The sequence below is a fragment of the Bubalus kerabau genome, chromosome 1 (assembly GCF_029407905.1).
Source record: "Bubalus kerabau isolate K-KA32 ecotype Philippines breed swamp buffalo chromosome 1, PCC_UOA_SB_1v2, whole genome shotgun sequence".
NCBI lineage: Eukaryota > Metazoa > Chordata > Mammalia > Artiodactyla > Bovidae > Bubalus > Bubalus kerabau.
This window is the reverse complement of record NC_073624.1, coordinates 167,748,343-167,764,885: the sequence shown is the minus strand read 5'-3', so window position 1 is coordinate 167,764,885 and position 16,543 is coordinate 167,748,343. Positions and strand designations below refer to the sequence as shown.

The following is a 16,543-nucleotide window of genomic DNA, read 5'->3' as shown; positions in this document are numbered from 1 at the left end:
AGAGGCGGGGAGGGGCGGGAAGAGCCTGGGGGCGGGGCGGAAAGGCAGTAGTGGGGCTGTGCCATTGGCCGGAGCGAGGCGAGGGGCGGGGAGGGGCGGGCCTGACGCTCCAAGTCCTGGAAGACCGGCAGTAGGCGCTGCGGAGGCATCTCGGGTGACTGCAAGGGCAAGGCACCGGCAGCGGGTTCTGCACTGCGCGATGAGTGCTCGGTGAGTGATGCACGGGGCGTCCGCGGAGCTCCGACCTCCCTCCACCGCGCGAGCCCAGGACCTTCCCCAGGCAGGGGCTCTGGAGTCTAGTCACTTGTGGCTGCATCGTGCTAAGTCCCCTCCCTCTGCCAGCCTGGCACTTTCTGGGCCTCGGGCCCAACGCTGAGAGTGGGCACTGCGCCAGGCACCTGCTCCAATGAGAGGACACTTAAGGAGCTAAAACCTGAGCAAAGCAGGTGCGCGCGCGGCCGCCGGCTACACCTTTGCCCACCTTGTTTCATCTTGGCCAATATCCTGGCAGCATTGATCTTAGAATTGGGGGGAGAGGCTTGAAGTGCCTCAGCCACAACCCTCAGATTTCATGGATGGAAGACCACGAACTCCGAGATAATAGCAGCAGTAGGGCCTCACAATCGCTATTTACAGAGGATTTGCCTTGTTGTCAGACCTGGGCTAAGAGTTTTAGCACAATATACCTCTCACACTTCTCACAGCCTTGATACTTTCAGTGTCCCCATCTTCAGATGAGAAAACTGAAGCTTGAAAAGTTACAGAGTTGTCTGGTTTTACCCGGATGAGTCAGGGATAGGGTCGGATTTTTAGCCAGGGCTTATTATGCCAGATTTCTTTCATTTCCCCCAGTGACTTCAGCACCCTGTTTGCGCCGTGCTCCTGACTGTCCTGCACTTCCCACTCTGGACAGATGCCTTTTTTCCTTAATCTGTCACCGCCCTGGGGGAGGGCTGTGTGTGATCTCTCGCACCAGGGTCAGGGCTAGGACAGTGACAGCGTTTTCTTAAAACACTGAAAACGCTTTAATAACCCCACTTCACAGAGGAATTAAGTACGGTCATAACAGGTGAGGGCTGGGAGTCTGGAATTTGTGCCCAGAAATGGTGAAGGACAGGGCAGTCTGGCACGCTGCAGTCCATGGGCTGCAGAGTGGGACATGACTTAGTGACTGAACAGCGAGTTGGACTCCAAAGCCGTGCGCTTACACTTGCAAGAAGGACCCTCACAGGCTTCTCTGTACTTTAACTGCTCACGGCACAATCAAGATTTGTTGGCAGAAAGAAAGGGGAAAAAAAACACCCTCCAGGATATATTGCTGATAAAATGTTTGCAGTCGGTTTAACAAATTTTATAGTAATGATGCTTTAAAAATGTGTTTCTCATGAATGACTTTGTGATACTGAATGCAAATAAAGAAATAATGAGACTTGGAAAAAAAAAAAAAAAAGATTTGTTGGCAGAAGCCATGAGTAAACAATAACAACAACTACAATGCCGGTCTGCCTGCCTCCAGCCCTGGAGCAATTCCTGAGCTGCTGCCAGCAGGGTGGGAGGTGCTAAGGAGGGGATGGGGCTGGGAGGGGAGGGGAGGAAGCGGAAGGAAGAAACGGGAATACGAAGGCCTTAGCCTAGGTCAGACATCGCTGGCCAGAAGTTGTTACGGGCTGTGTTTCAGCGCTGTCAGTACTTGTTCATTCGTTGTTGCCGTTATCCCCTCTGTGCGTAGTGCTGGTGCTTCAAGACGTTGCAGGGAAAGTGAGATTGAGACCACAGATTAAAGAGTCAGTGTGAAAGCAAGGGTGGGGGTGGGGGGATGATGGGAGGGGAGCGGGTGGGGGTTAGGGAGTGACGGGGGGTGGAGCCGTATTTCCACCATGAGACTCCAGCAGGTGGCCTGGAGAATGGAGCAAAGGTCCAGAGTCCCCCTGGGTCAGGGTCAGCTGGACAATGACCCGTAACAACACAATATGAACAGAACTCAGGCATGTGTTATAGTTCAGGTTCTATAAATGCAGAGGCTCAAAGGGGAGGCTCTGACTCTGGGAGCTACATAACACACTCTGGACTGGGCCCTGGTTTTGCGAGTGAGTTCAGCCAAATACCGTGGCTCATAGACGCTCCTGCTGAGGACCGTCATCCTCTCTGAGTACCATGTTCCCGTATCTGAGCCTCCCTGTCCCTCTGGAGCTCTGGACTCCCATTCAGACTTCTGCTGGGAACTTTTGTTTATCATGGGTGAAGCCCATCTTACCTGTTCCCTCATTCACCTTCACAGCAGTCAGTGATTCAACTGAGGAATCTGAAGGTCAGAGAAGGAAAGGGATTTGCCTAAGGTCACACAGCTACAGAATCCCAGTTCAGTTCAGTTCAGTCGTTCGGTCATGTTCGACTCTTTGTGACTCCATGGACCGCAGCATGCCAGGCCTCCCTGTCCATCACCAACTCCCAGAGCTTACTCAAACTCATGTCCATTGAGTCGGTGATGACATCCAACCATCTCATCCTCTGTCGTCCCCTTCTCCTCCCGCCTTCAGTCATTCCCAGCATCAGGGTCTTTTCAAATGAGTCAGTTCTTCGCATCAGGTGGCCAAAGTATTGGAGTTTCAGCTTCAGCATCAGAATCCCAGAGCAGAGCTCTAAATCCAGATTCTTGCAAAGGCTGGTGGTTACCCTGCCACAGAATACACTGAAGAAAACATTTTCAAGCTGTTTTAAAGTAAATCAAAATCAAATGGGAAGCGGCTGCACTTTCCGAAGCTTCGGCAGATTTCTCACTCCTGTTAAAGGGGAACTTGCATTCGGTTCCCTCCTGTTTTTGGCTTCTGACCTCCTTCCCCAAGATGCACTGCTGAAAGAGATTTGGAGCCCCTTCCCCTTTCCTTGGGCTTCCCAGGTGGCTCAGTGGTAAAGAATATGCCTGTGGTGTTAGAGACGCAGGTTGGATCCCTAGGTTGGGAAAATCCCTGGAGGAGGAAACGGCAACCCAGCCCAGTGTTCTTGCCTGGGAAATCCCATGGACAGAGGAGCATGGTGGGCTATAATCTATGAGTTCACAAAAGGGTTGAACACAACTTTAGTGACCCAACAAGAACAACAACAACAGCCTTGCCTGACCTTGGGGGTAGAAGTGAAGGTCTCATACAGCCCCATAGCTGCAGAGCTGGAAAGAGACCTAAAGACACTCTTGTCCAGCTGCCTGGCTACAATCCTGGCTAAGCTGAGGCCCAAGAGATGCAGCAGCATGCTGAAATCATGTACCCAGCCAATGCCCCAGCAAAGCTCACACCTGCCTTCTCTCTGGGATGCCCCCTTGTCTCCTCTCTCTTGTTGTGACACATTTTGGCAGAAGTTCTTAACCTGAGACCTAGGGATCCTGGGGCACATGGATAAGGGTTTACTGATCCCCTGCAATGGTGTGCAGACCTCATGTGTGTCTGTGTGCACACTCACGCTCACATGGGCATTTTTCTGGAGAAAGTGTGTTAAGCTTTCAAGAGACTCCAAAGGGCTCCATGACCCATGGTTCTGAGCTGAACCGTGTCTTGCAGGAAGCCGCCTTCAGCAGCTTCATGCAGTACGCAGGTGTGGTGCAGTGGGTAGCGCTGGCTGGGGCAGGAGGGCGCGTCAGGGAGCAGGGGGTGGGGCAGCAATAGAGCGTCAGTGCTGCCCCACAGCACTGGGCACCTAATAATCGGAGAGCCTGCCCCTGTAACCCCAGGCCAGCGGGGTACTGGTCAGTGATCATTCTCAGTAGCTATTTGGCCCAAAAAGCACGGCTGCAAGGATTCCTGTTTCTATGAGTGCGTGCTCAGTCGTGTCTGACCCTTTGTGACGATATGGACTGCAGCCCACCAGGCTCCTCTGTCCAGGGGATTCTCCAGGCTAGAATACTAGAGTGGGCTGCCATTTCCTGCTTCCTCCTTCAGGGGATCTTCCCCACCTAAGGGTTGAGTTCTCATGTCTCCTGCATTGGCAGGCAGGTTCTTAACCACTAATGCCACCTGGGAAGCCCTCCTGTTTCCTTAGATTTCTTCTTCCATAGGCAAGGGGCGGGTCCAGTTTGAGGAGGAAGAGGTGTATGTAAGGACTTTGGCCAGGGAGTACGTATGTGTGAGAGGGAGCAGGAGGATTGGAAGTACTTTCTTGCCCCAGGTTGCCGTGTTTTGAAAGCAAGGACAGAAACCAGAGATCTGGCTGCAGGAGTCTGGGTGTAGCACCACCTCTAGGTGGGACCTGTCAGAAAGCTTACAAGAAGGGCCAGGCTGCCTAAGTGAAGAGGACTCGGCTCTTCAGAGGAGGGCGATGGTGTCATGGAGGACTGGATGTTGGGATGGTCTGAGCGAAAGAGCTGGTGGAAGCCCAAGACTTGGGTGAGGAGAGGATACAGTAAAGGTGAGCCAGGGTCAGAGGATGGACCCAGGAGAAGGTGGTGAGGAGCGGTGCCAGTGGCTCTGCCGTGGCCTCTCGTGCTCTGCCCGACTCCACTTGGACTGCACGATGTCCCCCTGAGCTTCCCGGCCACCAGGGCTGGAGCGGGGAGGGTGTGGTCAAGCCCAGGGTGGGGTGAAGATGGAGGAGAGAGGAGGAGCCAAGACAGCAGTGTGGAAGGGGATGGGAGCTGCAGCTGCTGTGTTCCTGCTCACCACCCGCATCCCAACAGCTGGCTCCCTTGGCAAAAATCTGTTGCTTGGGAGTGGCCTGTGTCTGGCCAGACCCCCTATCAGGGGCAGCTGGTACCAGCAGGCACTACAGTTTCTTCCTTGGCCAACTTCCTGCCATTTGCTGGCTAACAGGTGCTCTCGAGGGCCCACTTAAAGGTTCATTGTTTTCCCCCCCACCTTCCTGCTGGCTCTGGCTGGTGATCGAAAGTTGTAGCCTTGGGCTGCAGAACAGGGGCCTCGGGCTTCCCAGGAATGCATGGCAGTGTCCCAGCACCTGCTCTTTTCTTGAGAACCGCCTTCCTCCTTCTGGTCTGAGTAGCCTGGGCTCAGAGGCTCCCAGCCGTGCCCCTCACACCCTGTCCCTTTTCTTTGGCTCATCGTGTCACGGTCCTTAACATATTTAATTTTCATCCTGCCTGCCCGCTCCTGTATTCTTGGCTGGAAAACTCCACAGACAGAGGAACCTGTCCGTGGGGTCACAAAGAGTCAGACACAACTGAGCGCCCATGCAAGGAGGAACATCAGAGTCATAATTTTATAAGACGTAAGAGCAGAGGTTACCAAGCATTCAGATTTCACAAACATCCTCAGCACATTTTAATCTGGACACTGATAACATTTTCCTTCTGCCAAGTGAGGACAATGACCATCTATTGTTGCCACAAGTTTATGAAAGAGGGAGCATTGTGGGAAGCACATCACCTTGAAATCAGAGGCTTCCAATGCAGTGGATTTAGCTTCAGGAAAACACCGCTGCATCAGCCTTCTTTTTCTGCTTCAGACCTTGGCCCATAGGAAGTGGGCTATAGTGATAGCCTGAAGAGCCATCTGCCTTCTCCCATGATAACCGGCTCCACCACCTCCAAAGAGGAAAGATGGTCCAAACCAGGCAGCTGAAAACCTTCAGTGTCCTTTGTTCCAAATGAAAGACCAGGGACAATGGGGAGGGCAGGCAGCCGGCTCACTGTCCTCACGGCCCCTCCTCACGGCTGGCAGAGCAGCTACTGAAGTGGAAAGCGAAAACAATTCCCTGCCTGTTCACTGGGACAGGTAACCATGGCTGGCTTGCTGCCCTGGGGCCCCTCCTCTGGGGACAGGGAACCTGGGCTGCAGCCTGAGTCCTTGGATTGGGGACAGAGCCTCCTCCAGCCGGGGATGCAAGAGTGGAGCCTGATCTGTGTGCCCTGGGGCCTGGGGGAGGGGAGCCAGCCAGGACAAAGAAAGCTGGGCTCTGCAGAGCCACAGGGCTTGGCCTGCCCAGCTGCATCTCACTCTGTACTTTGCAGACTGCACCAGGGCGGCGGGCCAGCCCACCCTCTCCCCGACCCCACCCTCGAGCAGAGCGGCCCATTTGTGTGTTAGGCTTCTCCTGGGGTTTTATTGAAAGATAAGATCATGCTTTTTATAAAAGGTAGAAAAACATTCTATTGGAGATTCATTAAGTCCTGCCCAATGCATGAGGACAGCGAGTGTTTAAGAGGAGGTTTCAGGAACATGTTCCAAAAAGAGAGGCATCTCCATTGGCTTTCTTCCTGGGCCTGTGTCCCCGCTCTCTCTCAAGCTCTCATTCAAGTGATCTATAGGATGCCTCGTAGGTACCCGCGCAGCTCACTTGAGAACTGGACAAGACCCTGGGAATGAAAACTGTCTCAACCTCCAGTCAGGTAAATGAGGCACAAACACAGTATCGACATTTGGAGTGGAATTCTAAAGTGACCCCAGTGCTTAGGTCTGGAATGCAAGGAGATGACGGAGTGGCCAACTTGGGAGTTGCGGGATGAGACACGTAAGAATCAGAGACCGTGAGAGTGGCTTCAGGCCATACTCATGATGGATGTCAGAAGACACAGCAGTTTATGGTTCTCTCAAAGAAGAGAAGATGGCTTTTCCCTGGGGTGGAGGCTCCCGCCCTGTAAGGCTCAGGCCTCGCCCGGCAATTTGGAAGCAGCTTTGTTGCTTCTGCCAGCCTTCCTCACGTCCCTCCTTCCCTTACTTGGGATGGTGTCCTCCATTCTCTTTCCCTGACACAGAAGCTGTTTACTCAACAAGCCACCTTCTCCTTTCACTTCATTCTGTGTCATCTAGGATCCTTCTGCACTTTGCTCCTGATTCCCTCTGAGCTGCCAACCCCAGCTGATGTCACCCAACTCCAGCTGGAGACCCTCAGCTTGTTGATCGTCTCCTTTAAATAAGCAGGCTGTCTAGGGTAAAGTGTATTCCAGAAGCCCAGTGAGGAGAGCATCTCCTCTGTCATGCAGCACAGTATTATCCAGAGATGGAAGATCCCCTGGAGAGGGCAAGGCAACCCACTCCAGTATTCATGCCTGGAGAATCCCATGGACAGAGGAGCCCGGTGGGCTACGGTCCATGAAGGTCCCAAAGAGTCGGACACAACTTAGCAATGAGCACACACGTGGACAAAGCCATGGATGGGGGCTGCCCGCCACCCACCTCACCTTCAGCCAGAACACCCCCTTTAATCTATCTGCATAAATATTCCATTTGAATGAAGAGTTCCACAGCTAAGAAAATTTCTGACTCAATGGAAATCAATATTCTCATTGTACAGATGGAAAAATAAGACCCAGAGAGGAAAAAGCATGCAACTTAAGCTATATGGGTTTTTAGCAGCTCCTAGCCCAGAACACTTTAAGAAGCATCTTCTATTAATAACTAATCACTGTTTAGAAGAGAATTCTCTTAGAAGAGAATTCCACTTAGAAGTGTCCCTACTAAATAGAGCAAAATGGGCATATTCCTCACAGGCTGTGGAGAGTGAAAGCATGAAGTGTTATAAACTGTCATGTATCTGCAAGCTTTATATATATACGCATATGCATGAGTGCTAAGTCGCTCAGTCGTGTCCAAGTCTTTGCAACCCTATGGACTGTAGCCCACCAGGATCCTCTGTCCATGGGGATTCTCCAGGCAAGAGTACTGGAGTGGGTTGCCATGCCCTCCTCCAGGGGATCTTCCCAACCCAGAGATCAAACTAGGCATCTCTTGTGTCTCCTGCATTGGCAGCCTGGTTCTTTACCACTAACACGACCTGGGAAGTTAATTAATTTTTTAATTAATTTATTTATTTTAATTGGAGGCTAATTACTTTCAATGTTGTAGTGGTTTTTGCCATACATTGACATGTATATTCAGTTTAATTGAATTATTTATTGTGTTAGAATAAACTAGATTATCCTGCAGTAACAAATCCCTGAAACAGAGAGGTTTATTTCTCTTCCCCCATCCACATCTGTTGTGGATTGGCAGAGGCCTCTGGTCCCCAGAGATACTCTGGGACCCAGGCTGACCATCAAGAAGCTATACTAACTGGGTTATGTGGCTTTCCGGGTCACCATGGCGGGAAACAGGAGAGCTGCTGGGCCACACGCTGGCCCAGATGCGCTGGTCTGGGAGTGACACTCAGCACTTCCATTTGCAGAGCAGGTCACATGGCCCTGTGGCTGCAAGGGGCTGGGGAGCGGGAGCTATCATGCGGTCAGTCCAGGGGCAGTGATTGTCTCCACCACAGTCACCCAACTTTAAAATGAACTATAGTCTGTAAAAATCCAGATTTCTGGCTTCTCATGAAACACCAGAAAAGCTGCCCCGCCGGAAGAAGAATGTGTCCCCAAGCCCCCATAGACTCCACTGACCAGTGTCCCTCAGCCAAGTCACGTCCCTGGCCCCTAGAGACTTTTACACAATTTATTCCGGCTGTGTATACACAACTCTGGGAAAGTTGACTTTGTTGGACCTCATGAGGCTTTCTGTACTCATTCAATAATTTAACACCATTTATGAATCTCCTGCAACATCCAGTCTTGTGATTTGTGCTGGAAACAAACGGTGAGGCATAAACGTAACATCTCTGCCATGCCAGGCTCCTGCTCTTCTGGGAGAATCAAAGCTAGAGGCAGGTTCTGTGACGGAGAGCGGGGTGCAGGTGCTGGCCCAGAGAGGAGCTGATGGCTGGAGGAGGGGCCTGATCTGGGAAGGGCTTCCTGGACAGCTAAGGGCAGAGTCTAGGATGAGGATGATGCTGGATTCTGAGAGAGAATGGCCATAAAAGCCCAAAGGGAGGACAAAGCCTCGAACCCATTAGGGGACCTGAGAGAGCTCAGGCAGCTGTGCTCCAGAGCAGGAAGTGGGGAGGAGTGAGAGAGAAGCTGGCTGCAGAGCAAGGCATGAGGGAAAAAAAGCTCCTCGGGTTATTTCTGGGTAAATCCAGCCCTTCCCATTATTAGCTTGCTTAAAACAAGACAGTTGGGTCACTGACCCCATAGGAACAGGAACAGTGTTGGCTGAGAGACTCAGCCTTGCCCCGGGCTGAAGCCAACTTCTGTGTTGGTAGCATTTACGGAAGTACCCAGAAAGAGAAGCTGGCAGGTCAGTTTTTCCACAGGAGAGCTGAAGTGCTGAGGAACTGAAACCCTATTTTGAAATAGGCCAAGGAGAAGGCCGCTGGAGGCCCCCAGCTCCAGGGCCCCATGGTGCGAATGCCCCATGCCCTATGGAGGCAGGGCCGGCTGCGGCCGCAGCTGGGAGCCTGCCCCGTCTGCAGGCCAGTTTGCCACACTGCAGGCCAAGGCAGAGGGGAGGCGTTTCAGGGATGACTCTGATGTCACTGGGAAACTCACCACCCCCAGATCATTCCCCTTCTCCATGCCTTCCGTGTGTCCCCTGCCTCCAGCATCGGCGCTCAGGGCTGATGTGGCCGCAAGAAGGCTGGCTCTTCCTGTGTGTGGGAGGATCAAGCCAGCAGGGAGACAGTGTGCTGGGCTAGTTGGGATCAGCGCCCGGGGCACAGTGCAGTGAGGTCCTCCACGCCACAGCCTAGGGGCAGGCCCTGAGCCCCACAGCAGCACTGGCGTGCACACAGGTCAGGGAGATGTGGCTGAACCAGGTTTGTGTGAACAGATGTGCAGTGTTTGGTTTTTTTTTTTTTGAGAAGAAGGCCAAGGCGCTCCATGATGTGAAAGGCATGCTGTGTGCCCTCCCAGGTCTGTGCCACCTCCCAGGGTCGCTAAACTCCTCATTCCTAGCTGCACCTTGGGAGAAGGGGGGGCAGAAGCAGGATCGAGGTTAGAGTGTGTGTGTGTGTGTGTGTGTGTGTGTGTGTGTGTGTGTGTCTGTGTGAGAGAGATGCTGGCTTAGAGCCCAAAGCGCAGGGGGCATTGATAACAGAGCACTTGGCCAGAATAATGCAGAGACAGAAAAGAGTGGGAATCTATGCACAGGGTGCCAACAGGATAGAGAAAGCTCTAGATTTACCCTCCATGAAAGGAAGCCCGGAGGGCTTGGGAAGCTGCACAAACATTTCCAGGCTGTGAATGAGAAGAGACAGTTTCATGGATGAGTCTACGAACAGCCCTGTAGGACAGAAGTTACTTCACGCGCCAAAGAGAAAATGAAGGGCCTGAGGGTTTAAGTCACTGTCGAGATCAGTACAGAGAAGGGGCTGAAAGACCAGAATCGAGGAGCTAGATGCTTGTGATCAGTGACTTTGCCGTCTACTCGCCGGGAATCTTAGGTGAAGCACGTAACTTCTGTCCCTGTTTCCCGATCCGTGAAATGAGTATATGACGGTCCTTACCTCGTAATAGTACTGTCAGGAATAAATAATTCATAGAATACTCTCAACGGCCTCCGGCATGTAGTGACCATGATACCAATTAGCCTGTCACTAAGAGGGCTGGCCCAGGGGTGCTGCCTCCAAAGGCAGCAACGGGGCAACCACCCCGGGACCCTTGGGCATGGACAAGAAAGGCCCAGGGCGACGTAGAGGTCTGAGGGAGCAGCAGAGGTGGAAGACATCTTTCAAGGTGCCCTTAAAAGGGAGAGGATGTAGCCTGAAGCACTTGGGAGAGTGATCTGATTCCTAGGGGTTGTGAAGAGGTTTGGGGCAGGGGCTGAGCGGTAGTTCCGACCTTGCCCTGCCTGGGCTGGCGCATGTGGGCACAGGGTCCAATTAAGTCCTCGGGGTCTGACACTTCAGCCACACGTGCCTGGGCGTGGGGGGTGCGGTGAAGTAGGAGTAAGTGGTCTCAGGCCTCTACACCAAAGCTCTGGCCCCACCTGGGGCTCCTCCTGGCTTACCCGTCTGTGGGCCCTTCCTTGTCTACCTAGCAGGTAACTTCCAAGTCTGCAGACAAGAGGAGAAGATGAAGGAAGATTGTCCCCCCAGCTCTCATGTGCCCATCAGCGACAGCAAGTCCATTCTGAAGTAAGTCACTGTGTGCAGAGAGGGGCGTCCATGCCCGCCCTCCCTGGCAGCCACGCCCCTGCCGGGGGCAGCCTTCATGGGAAAGGATTCTGGGCACTTTTAATAGGTATGATGGTGGGCCTGCCCCAGGGACAGTGATGGGGGCGCTTCTTTCCGAAGTCTTTCTCTTTGGAGATCAAGGATCAAGGTATGCATTTGACCCCCACCTCCCTGGGGCCCAGGAAGGCAGGAAAGTGTGACTGCCTACTGTGACTCTGCAGAAATGGCATTTAATTTATTTAAAAACAAGAGCAACCCTAAACTCTTATTGTGTTAAACAGTTCATGGAAAGAACCCTCAAAACTGGTGTTGAGTTTTTATTGAAAAAGTATATTTTATTGACATTATGATTTAATTCTGCTTCTTTTTATTTTATTTACTCCCTGTCTGTCTCCTGATAAAAAAAAGAAAAACTGGGAAACTTTCCCAAGTTCACCGCTGAACTAAAGAAAAAGTTTTTCTTTTTTTTTTTCATTTTATCTTACTTTTCGAGTCCTGACTCCAAATATTTTCTAAATTTAGTCAGCTCTTGTCTGTTGTCCTGAAGGCAAACCCAGTCTCCTTAAAATGCATTAGCTTTTACTGAGGACCTGGCTCCTAGGATCCTCCTTCCGGAGAGCCTGAAAAAACAGTGCTGCCTACAAGATCGTTTTCCTTATTTAGATTTGATAATAAGAACAATGTAACAATATTAAATATTTTGAAAAAGTCGTAATAATAACCCTAATGTGATGAATTCTAAGTCGCTTCAGTCAGAGATCAAACCCCCATCTCTTACGTCTCCTGCATTGACAGGGGGGTTCTTCTCCACTGGCGCCACCTGGGAAGCCCAATTATATGTTATGCATATATATACACATATATCCTATTAATTATGTGCTATAAATATATTCTAACAAAATTGTATTCCGTGTTCACACACTTAGAAGCACACTGGACATGCAGTATTGAATCCTGCATTGTTAATACCATTACATTGTAACACCTCGCCAGTTCCCATCATCCCATGTCACACAGGGCTGCACACCAGAGCAGCAGAGTGTGTTTTGCTCATCCAGGCCCTAGATTGCTTGTGTGAAAGCACAGCCCGAGAGGTTCTAGAGCCTCTCTTTCCAGCAGGGAGCCACCAGCCACCTGCGGCTGCTAAGCACGTAGCCTGTGGCTGAAAGGGTGTACTGAATTTAAAAGGAGCTCCAAGTGGCAAACATTTCTTACAAAATAAAACAATAAACAAAGTCTCGTTATTTAATAGATTACATGATAATATTTTAGATACACTGGGTTCAATAAACATTTAATAGATTACATGATAATATTTTAGATACACTGGGTTCAATAAACTGTGTTATTAAAAATAATTTCCCCTATTTTATTTTCCTTGGTAACATGACTTCTGTGGTGATTTAGTCCCTGAGTTGTGTCCAACTCTTTTGCGACCCCATGGACAGTAGCCCACCAGACTCCTCTGTCCATGGGATTTCCCAGGCAAGAATACTGGAGTGGGGTGCCATTTTCTTCTCTAATGGATCTGCCCCAGCCAGGAATCGAACCCGGGTCTCCTGCGCATCTCCTGCGTGCAGGCAGGCAGGCAGGCAGATTCTTTACCACCTGACCACCAGGGAAGCCCGATAAGGCTACTGGGCCATTTAAAATCATATGTGTAGGTTCCATTTCATGTCTGTTGGACCGCACTGCCTGCAGAGCCCAGCTTGGGTGCCGCAAACTGGAGTCCTTTTCTCTGTGCCGCACCTCAGCCGGGACACAAGCCGTGGCTTTCCCTTAATTCTGGGGAGAAAACGTTTGGATACAGTAGCCTTCCTGGGGCCTTCAGGATCTTACCCTCGGGGCTGTCGCTCTCATCCCTTGACCACGTCCAGAAAGTCAGGAGGAAGAAGAGACAGACATCTGTGCTGGTACTCCCACAGCAGCCACCCCAGACCCTTATAGGAAGTCATATGGGGGAAAAAAGCAAGCTTTTAAAAAGCCAATTATCCAAGCCTAAGTGATTTATTCCGAGGAGGTGACTCAGAAGTAAAGTGTAGAGAGATTGTCAGGAACTCTTATCTATAACAGTGAAATTGTGCAAACACCCTCGAAGTACAGCTGTGTGACCTGGGCCCCTCGGTGAGTTTTGCTTCCTTCTCGGCCCCACCTCAGCCTTTCCAGGAGTGCTGGTATGTGAAACTCCCTAGAAGATTAAAAGGCATGTGTCTGATGGCAAAGTCTAGCTTCTCAATGGAATATATATTGTTGGCAAAGCGTGTTCCCCATTTTATAAAACTGAGGCCACCAAAGCCAAATGCTTTATCTAAGGCCCGGCCACATCCCAAGATCACATGTGTGTCATTTCCCTTTCAGGTCAGAGCTCTTAAGCCTGCTGAAAACCTACAACTGCTACCACGAGGGCAAAAGCTCCCAGCTGAGGCGCAGGGAGGTGAGGCCGCGTCTCTCTTTTTCCACAGGTCACCACTCATCCTGCCTGGCCAAAAAGACTTCGGCCAGTCTTTTTTGGAACTGCTATATACCTGTTAACCAAGGGCAATTCTTTATACCTGTTAACCAAGTGAAAGGATAGTTCCTTCACTTTAAGTGTCCAGTAAGGATAATGAATTGTCAGGTCTCCCATTCTCTGAGTTGGGGACAAAATTATCTCCTTTGAGGTCCCTGTAAGGGGTCCTGAGGGTCGGACCATCCCCAAGAGAATGCAGAGCTGATGGGTTTCAAAATGTGGGTCTTCTTCTTCCTCCTGGGACTTTTGTCTCAGTGAAGGTCAGGATTCTGGTGTTTGAAATCTTTGAGATTTCGCCCAGCCCAGTCCTTCCTCTGCCCATCCTTCATCACAGGGTGCTGGTTTGCCCAAGTTCATAGCAATCCAGGAGTAAAAGCAGAGCCTCTCTGCTTTTCAACCAAGAGGAGAGCCTTGCAGCAGAGGAGGGCTCCCCAAACGATGCTCACAGGGCCAGGCAGATCCAAACGTGAAAGGCAGGGTGGGCGTGGTGAGAGAGGACATCAGAGAGGACATTGGCCCACTGGCAGGCCACCGCTGCCTGTCACATCCAGCCCAGGGTGGCCACGTGGAGTTCTGGGATTGGGACACCCAAACCCTTCCTGATTTTTCAAAAGAAGCTAGATATCCGGAATTTCATGTGGAATTTCCAAACCTCAGAACACTATGTGAGCTAAACAAAGCACGTCTATATGCCGAACATAGCCCATGGGCACCAGCTGAACTCCAGGGAGTGACCAGCATGGCCAAGGCTCAGGAAGCCGCTCACCAGGCAGATTAAGTAGAGGTGGTCTTACCACCATCCAGAACTTCCAGGTCTTTCACAGGGGAGCCCTGGTCGGGATAGTGGGACATTTGAAAAAGCCAAATGGGAAGTCTTATCGTGATCATGATTAAGCTTTATTTTGGGGGTTACCACAGCTGAGATCCCCTAGACAAGGAAATGGCAACTCCAGTATTCATGCCTGAAAAATGCCATGGACAGAGGAGTTACATGGCAGGCAGAAGTCCATACAGTCACAAAGAGCTGGACACGACAGACAGACTGAACACAGGGTTGAGATCGTGTTGGCTCTTGGGCTTTCTGCAGCCCATCAGTGTCTGAGAAGGGCCAGCAGACTCTTCCCACTCTCCTTTTCTCAGGCCTGCTGAATCAGAAACTCTTTCACCCTCCCAGCTGTTTTGACAACTCCTCCAGGGAATTCTGGTGATGGCCAAGTTTGAGAACAGCTAATTTAAGAGTTTGATCTTGGCACTTGGGATTCCCCAGAACATTCCCCTCTGTAGGAACAGCTGAGTGGGAAGGGGGACTGGGAAGCACCAGCCCTGTTTGTGTGATGGGACAGTCCCAGTGGAGGAGTAGAGGACCCTGCATCAGGAAGAGAAGCCCCTGAGGTTCGCCAGAGGCAGGAAATTAGCATCCCACAGGCAGGGATTTTCATTTTTCTAACCTTAAAGCAGGTGAGGGGGTCTGCCTTGATCTCCTTGGAGCTGGAAAGTACTTTCCATGAAACTTCTGCAGCTTTAACCATCCAGGTGTGCCAGCCTGAGGGAGTGTATGTCTTTGGAGGTGACCGCCACCATCGAGACAGGTCACTGGCTTGGAAGGCAGGGGCTCTAATACTGAAATGCATGACTGGTTCCTGGAGCACCACGTCTCAGAGTGACTCACCCACACCCAGTGTCGGGGCCTCTGAAGTTCCCCTGCTCGCTCACCTGGGACCTTCTGGGCCTCAGGGACTCGCTGTCCTCAGAACTTGCTACAGGGCCACCTGAGACTGGCCTCTCCTGGCCCTGCAGGCCCCAAGGGCAGGACGGACAGGAGGAGCTTGGCCTCAACTCTATTCACTGTAGTCCTAGAACTTGATGAGGGAGGAGGGGGCATTTTCCAACAAAGAAACCGAGACTCTTAAATAAGTCTCTGGTCCACGATGCCATTGAAGTAAGTCGGAGATGCTGCCGTGGCTCCCAGAGCTGAGCAGAGAAGTGTAAAACACAGTGACAGCATTAAGCTCTGGGGGCCTTTGGAGGCCTCTGTCGAGGATGACTCACCAGATCTTAGAGACTCAGAAAGCTGTTCATTACCTTTGATCCCCAGGCTCGACCCCCAAGCTAAGCACGGGGTGCTCAGCATCGGGTACCTCCCCACCCCTGTTGTCACCAGGCCTGCCATGGAGCAACCTCGGCCTGGCTGCTGCAGTTGGGGCACCTTCTCTTCCACTGTCTCATCTGCAGTCCCTTGAACTTAGAGAGATGAAAGTTGTCAATGGGCAGGGGCCGCACCTGGAGCAAGCGTTTCCCCGTGAACTTTCCCCCAGCTTCTAAAGGGCTAGGAGCAAAGGATTCCCAGCTCGGTAGGCTGAAGCACTAGCTTCCTTCATTGAAAACCTTGCCTTTAGGATAGGACAATTCTGCTTGTTTTACAATGAAAAGTGGGAATAACCAGGAGCAATCTGACCCTTTTAGAAAAATAGCAAAGCATTTTAACCAGGCTGTTTGGTGCCTGTAGAGAATAATGGACCACCAGGAAATGCCAGTGGGCAACTACATCACTGCTGACTTTACGAGCTGAGGCCTTAGGGCCCTGAAGTCTCTGGGTGTGGTGTGCGGCCACTTCCAAAGCCAGCCTCCCACCTTGCCCAGCGCTCAGCTCTAAATGGGCGCAGAGCTCCCCCTGGTGGCCTGAGCGCATATCACACCCAGTGTGGGACCTCAGCCCCTGAGTCACTGCATCCAGCTTAAGGGAAGGACCTCCCTCCACCAGGGATCCCCTTCCCTCTTACAATGATCCCCCTTCGTCTACGGCCTGAAGGCCCGAATGACAGGGGTTGACAGACCACCGGCCCCTGGTGAGTACTAGGCCCGTGTTCCCTGGGAGTTGCTGAGTGCTTTCCAGGCTGCCTGTCCAGGTGGGAGGGGCTTTTGGGTCCCTTCCCCGTCTCAGTGCTGGGTGGGAGAAGAATGAGACTGCTCACTAGGGCCTCACCAGGAGCACTTTCTGTTAGGCTTGCAGCTCCTGTCCTCAGGAGTTTGGGACGCTGCTGGAGACCACTTCCCCCAGAACTATATTCTTTTCTGTTTTCTTTTTAGGGGGTACCTTCTGAAGGTGCC

General features: G+C 51.6%; 1 protein-coding gene across 2 annotated transcripts in view; it reads left to right on the top strand.

Moving 5' to 3' along the window:
• Positions 1 to 121: 121 nt before the first annotated feature.
• The window catches only part of RASSF4 (Ras association domain family member 4), a 33,991-nt gene continuing 17,569 nt past the window's right edge, over positions 122 to 16,543 (top strand). The window contains exons 1-3 of one of the 2 annotated variants that reach the window (XM_055538957.1): positions 122 to 210; positions 10,794 to 10,887; positions 13,285 to 13,360. In XM_055538957.1, the coding sequence (XP_055394932.1) occupies positions 10,826 to 10,887; positions 13,285 to 13,360 (138 nt within the window). In that variant the 5' untranslated portion in view covers positions 122 to 210; positions 10,794 to 10,825. Of the gene's footprint in view, positions 211 to 10,790; positions 10,888 to 13,284; positions 13,361 to 16,543 lie in introns of both variants that reach the window. The other variant, XM_055538956.1, reaches the window with a different exon arrangement.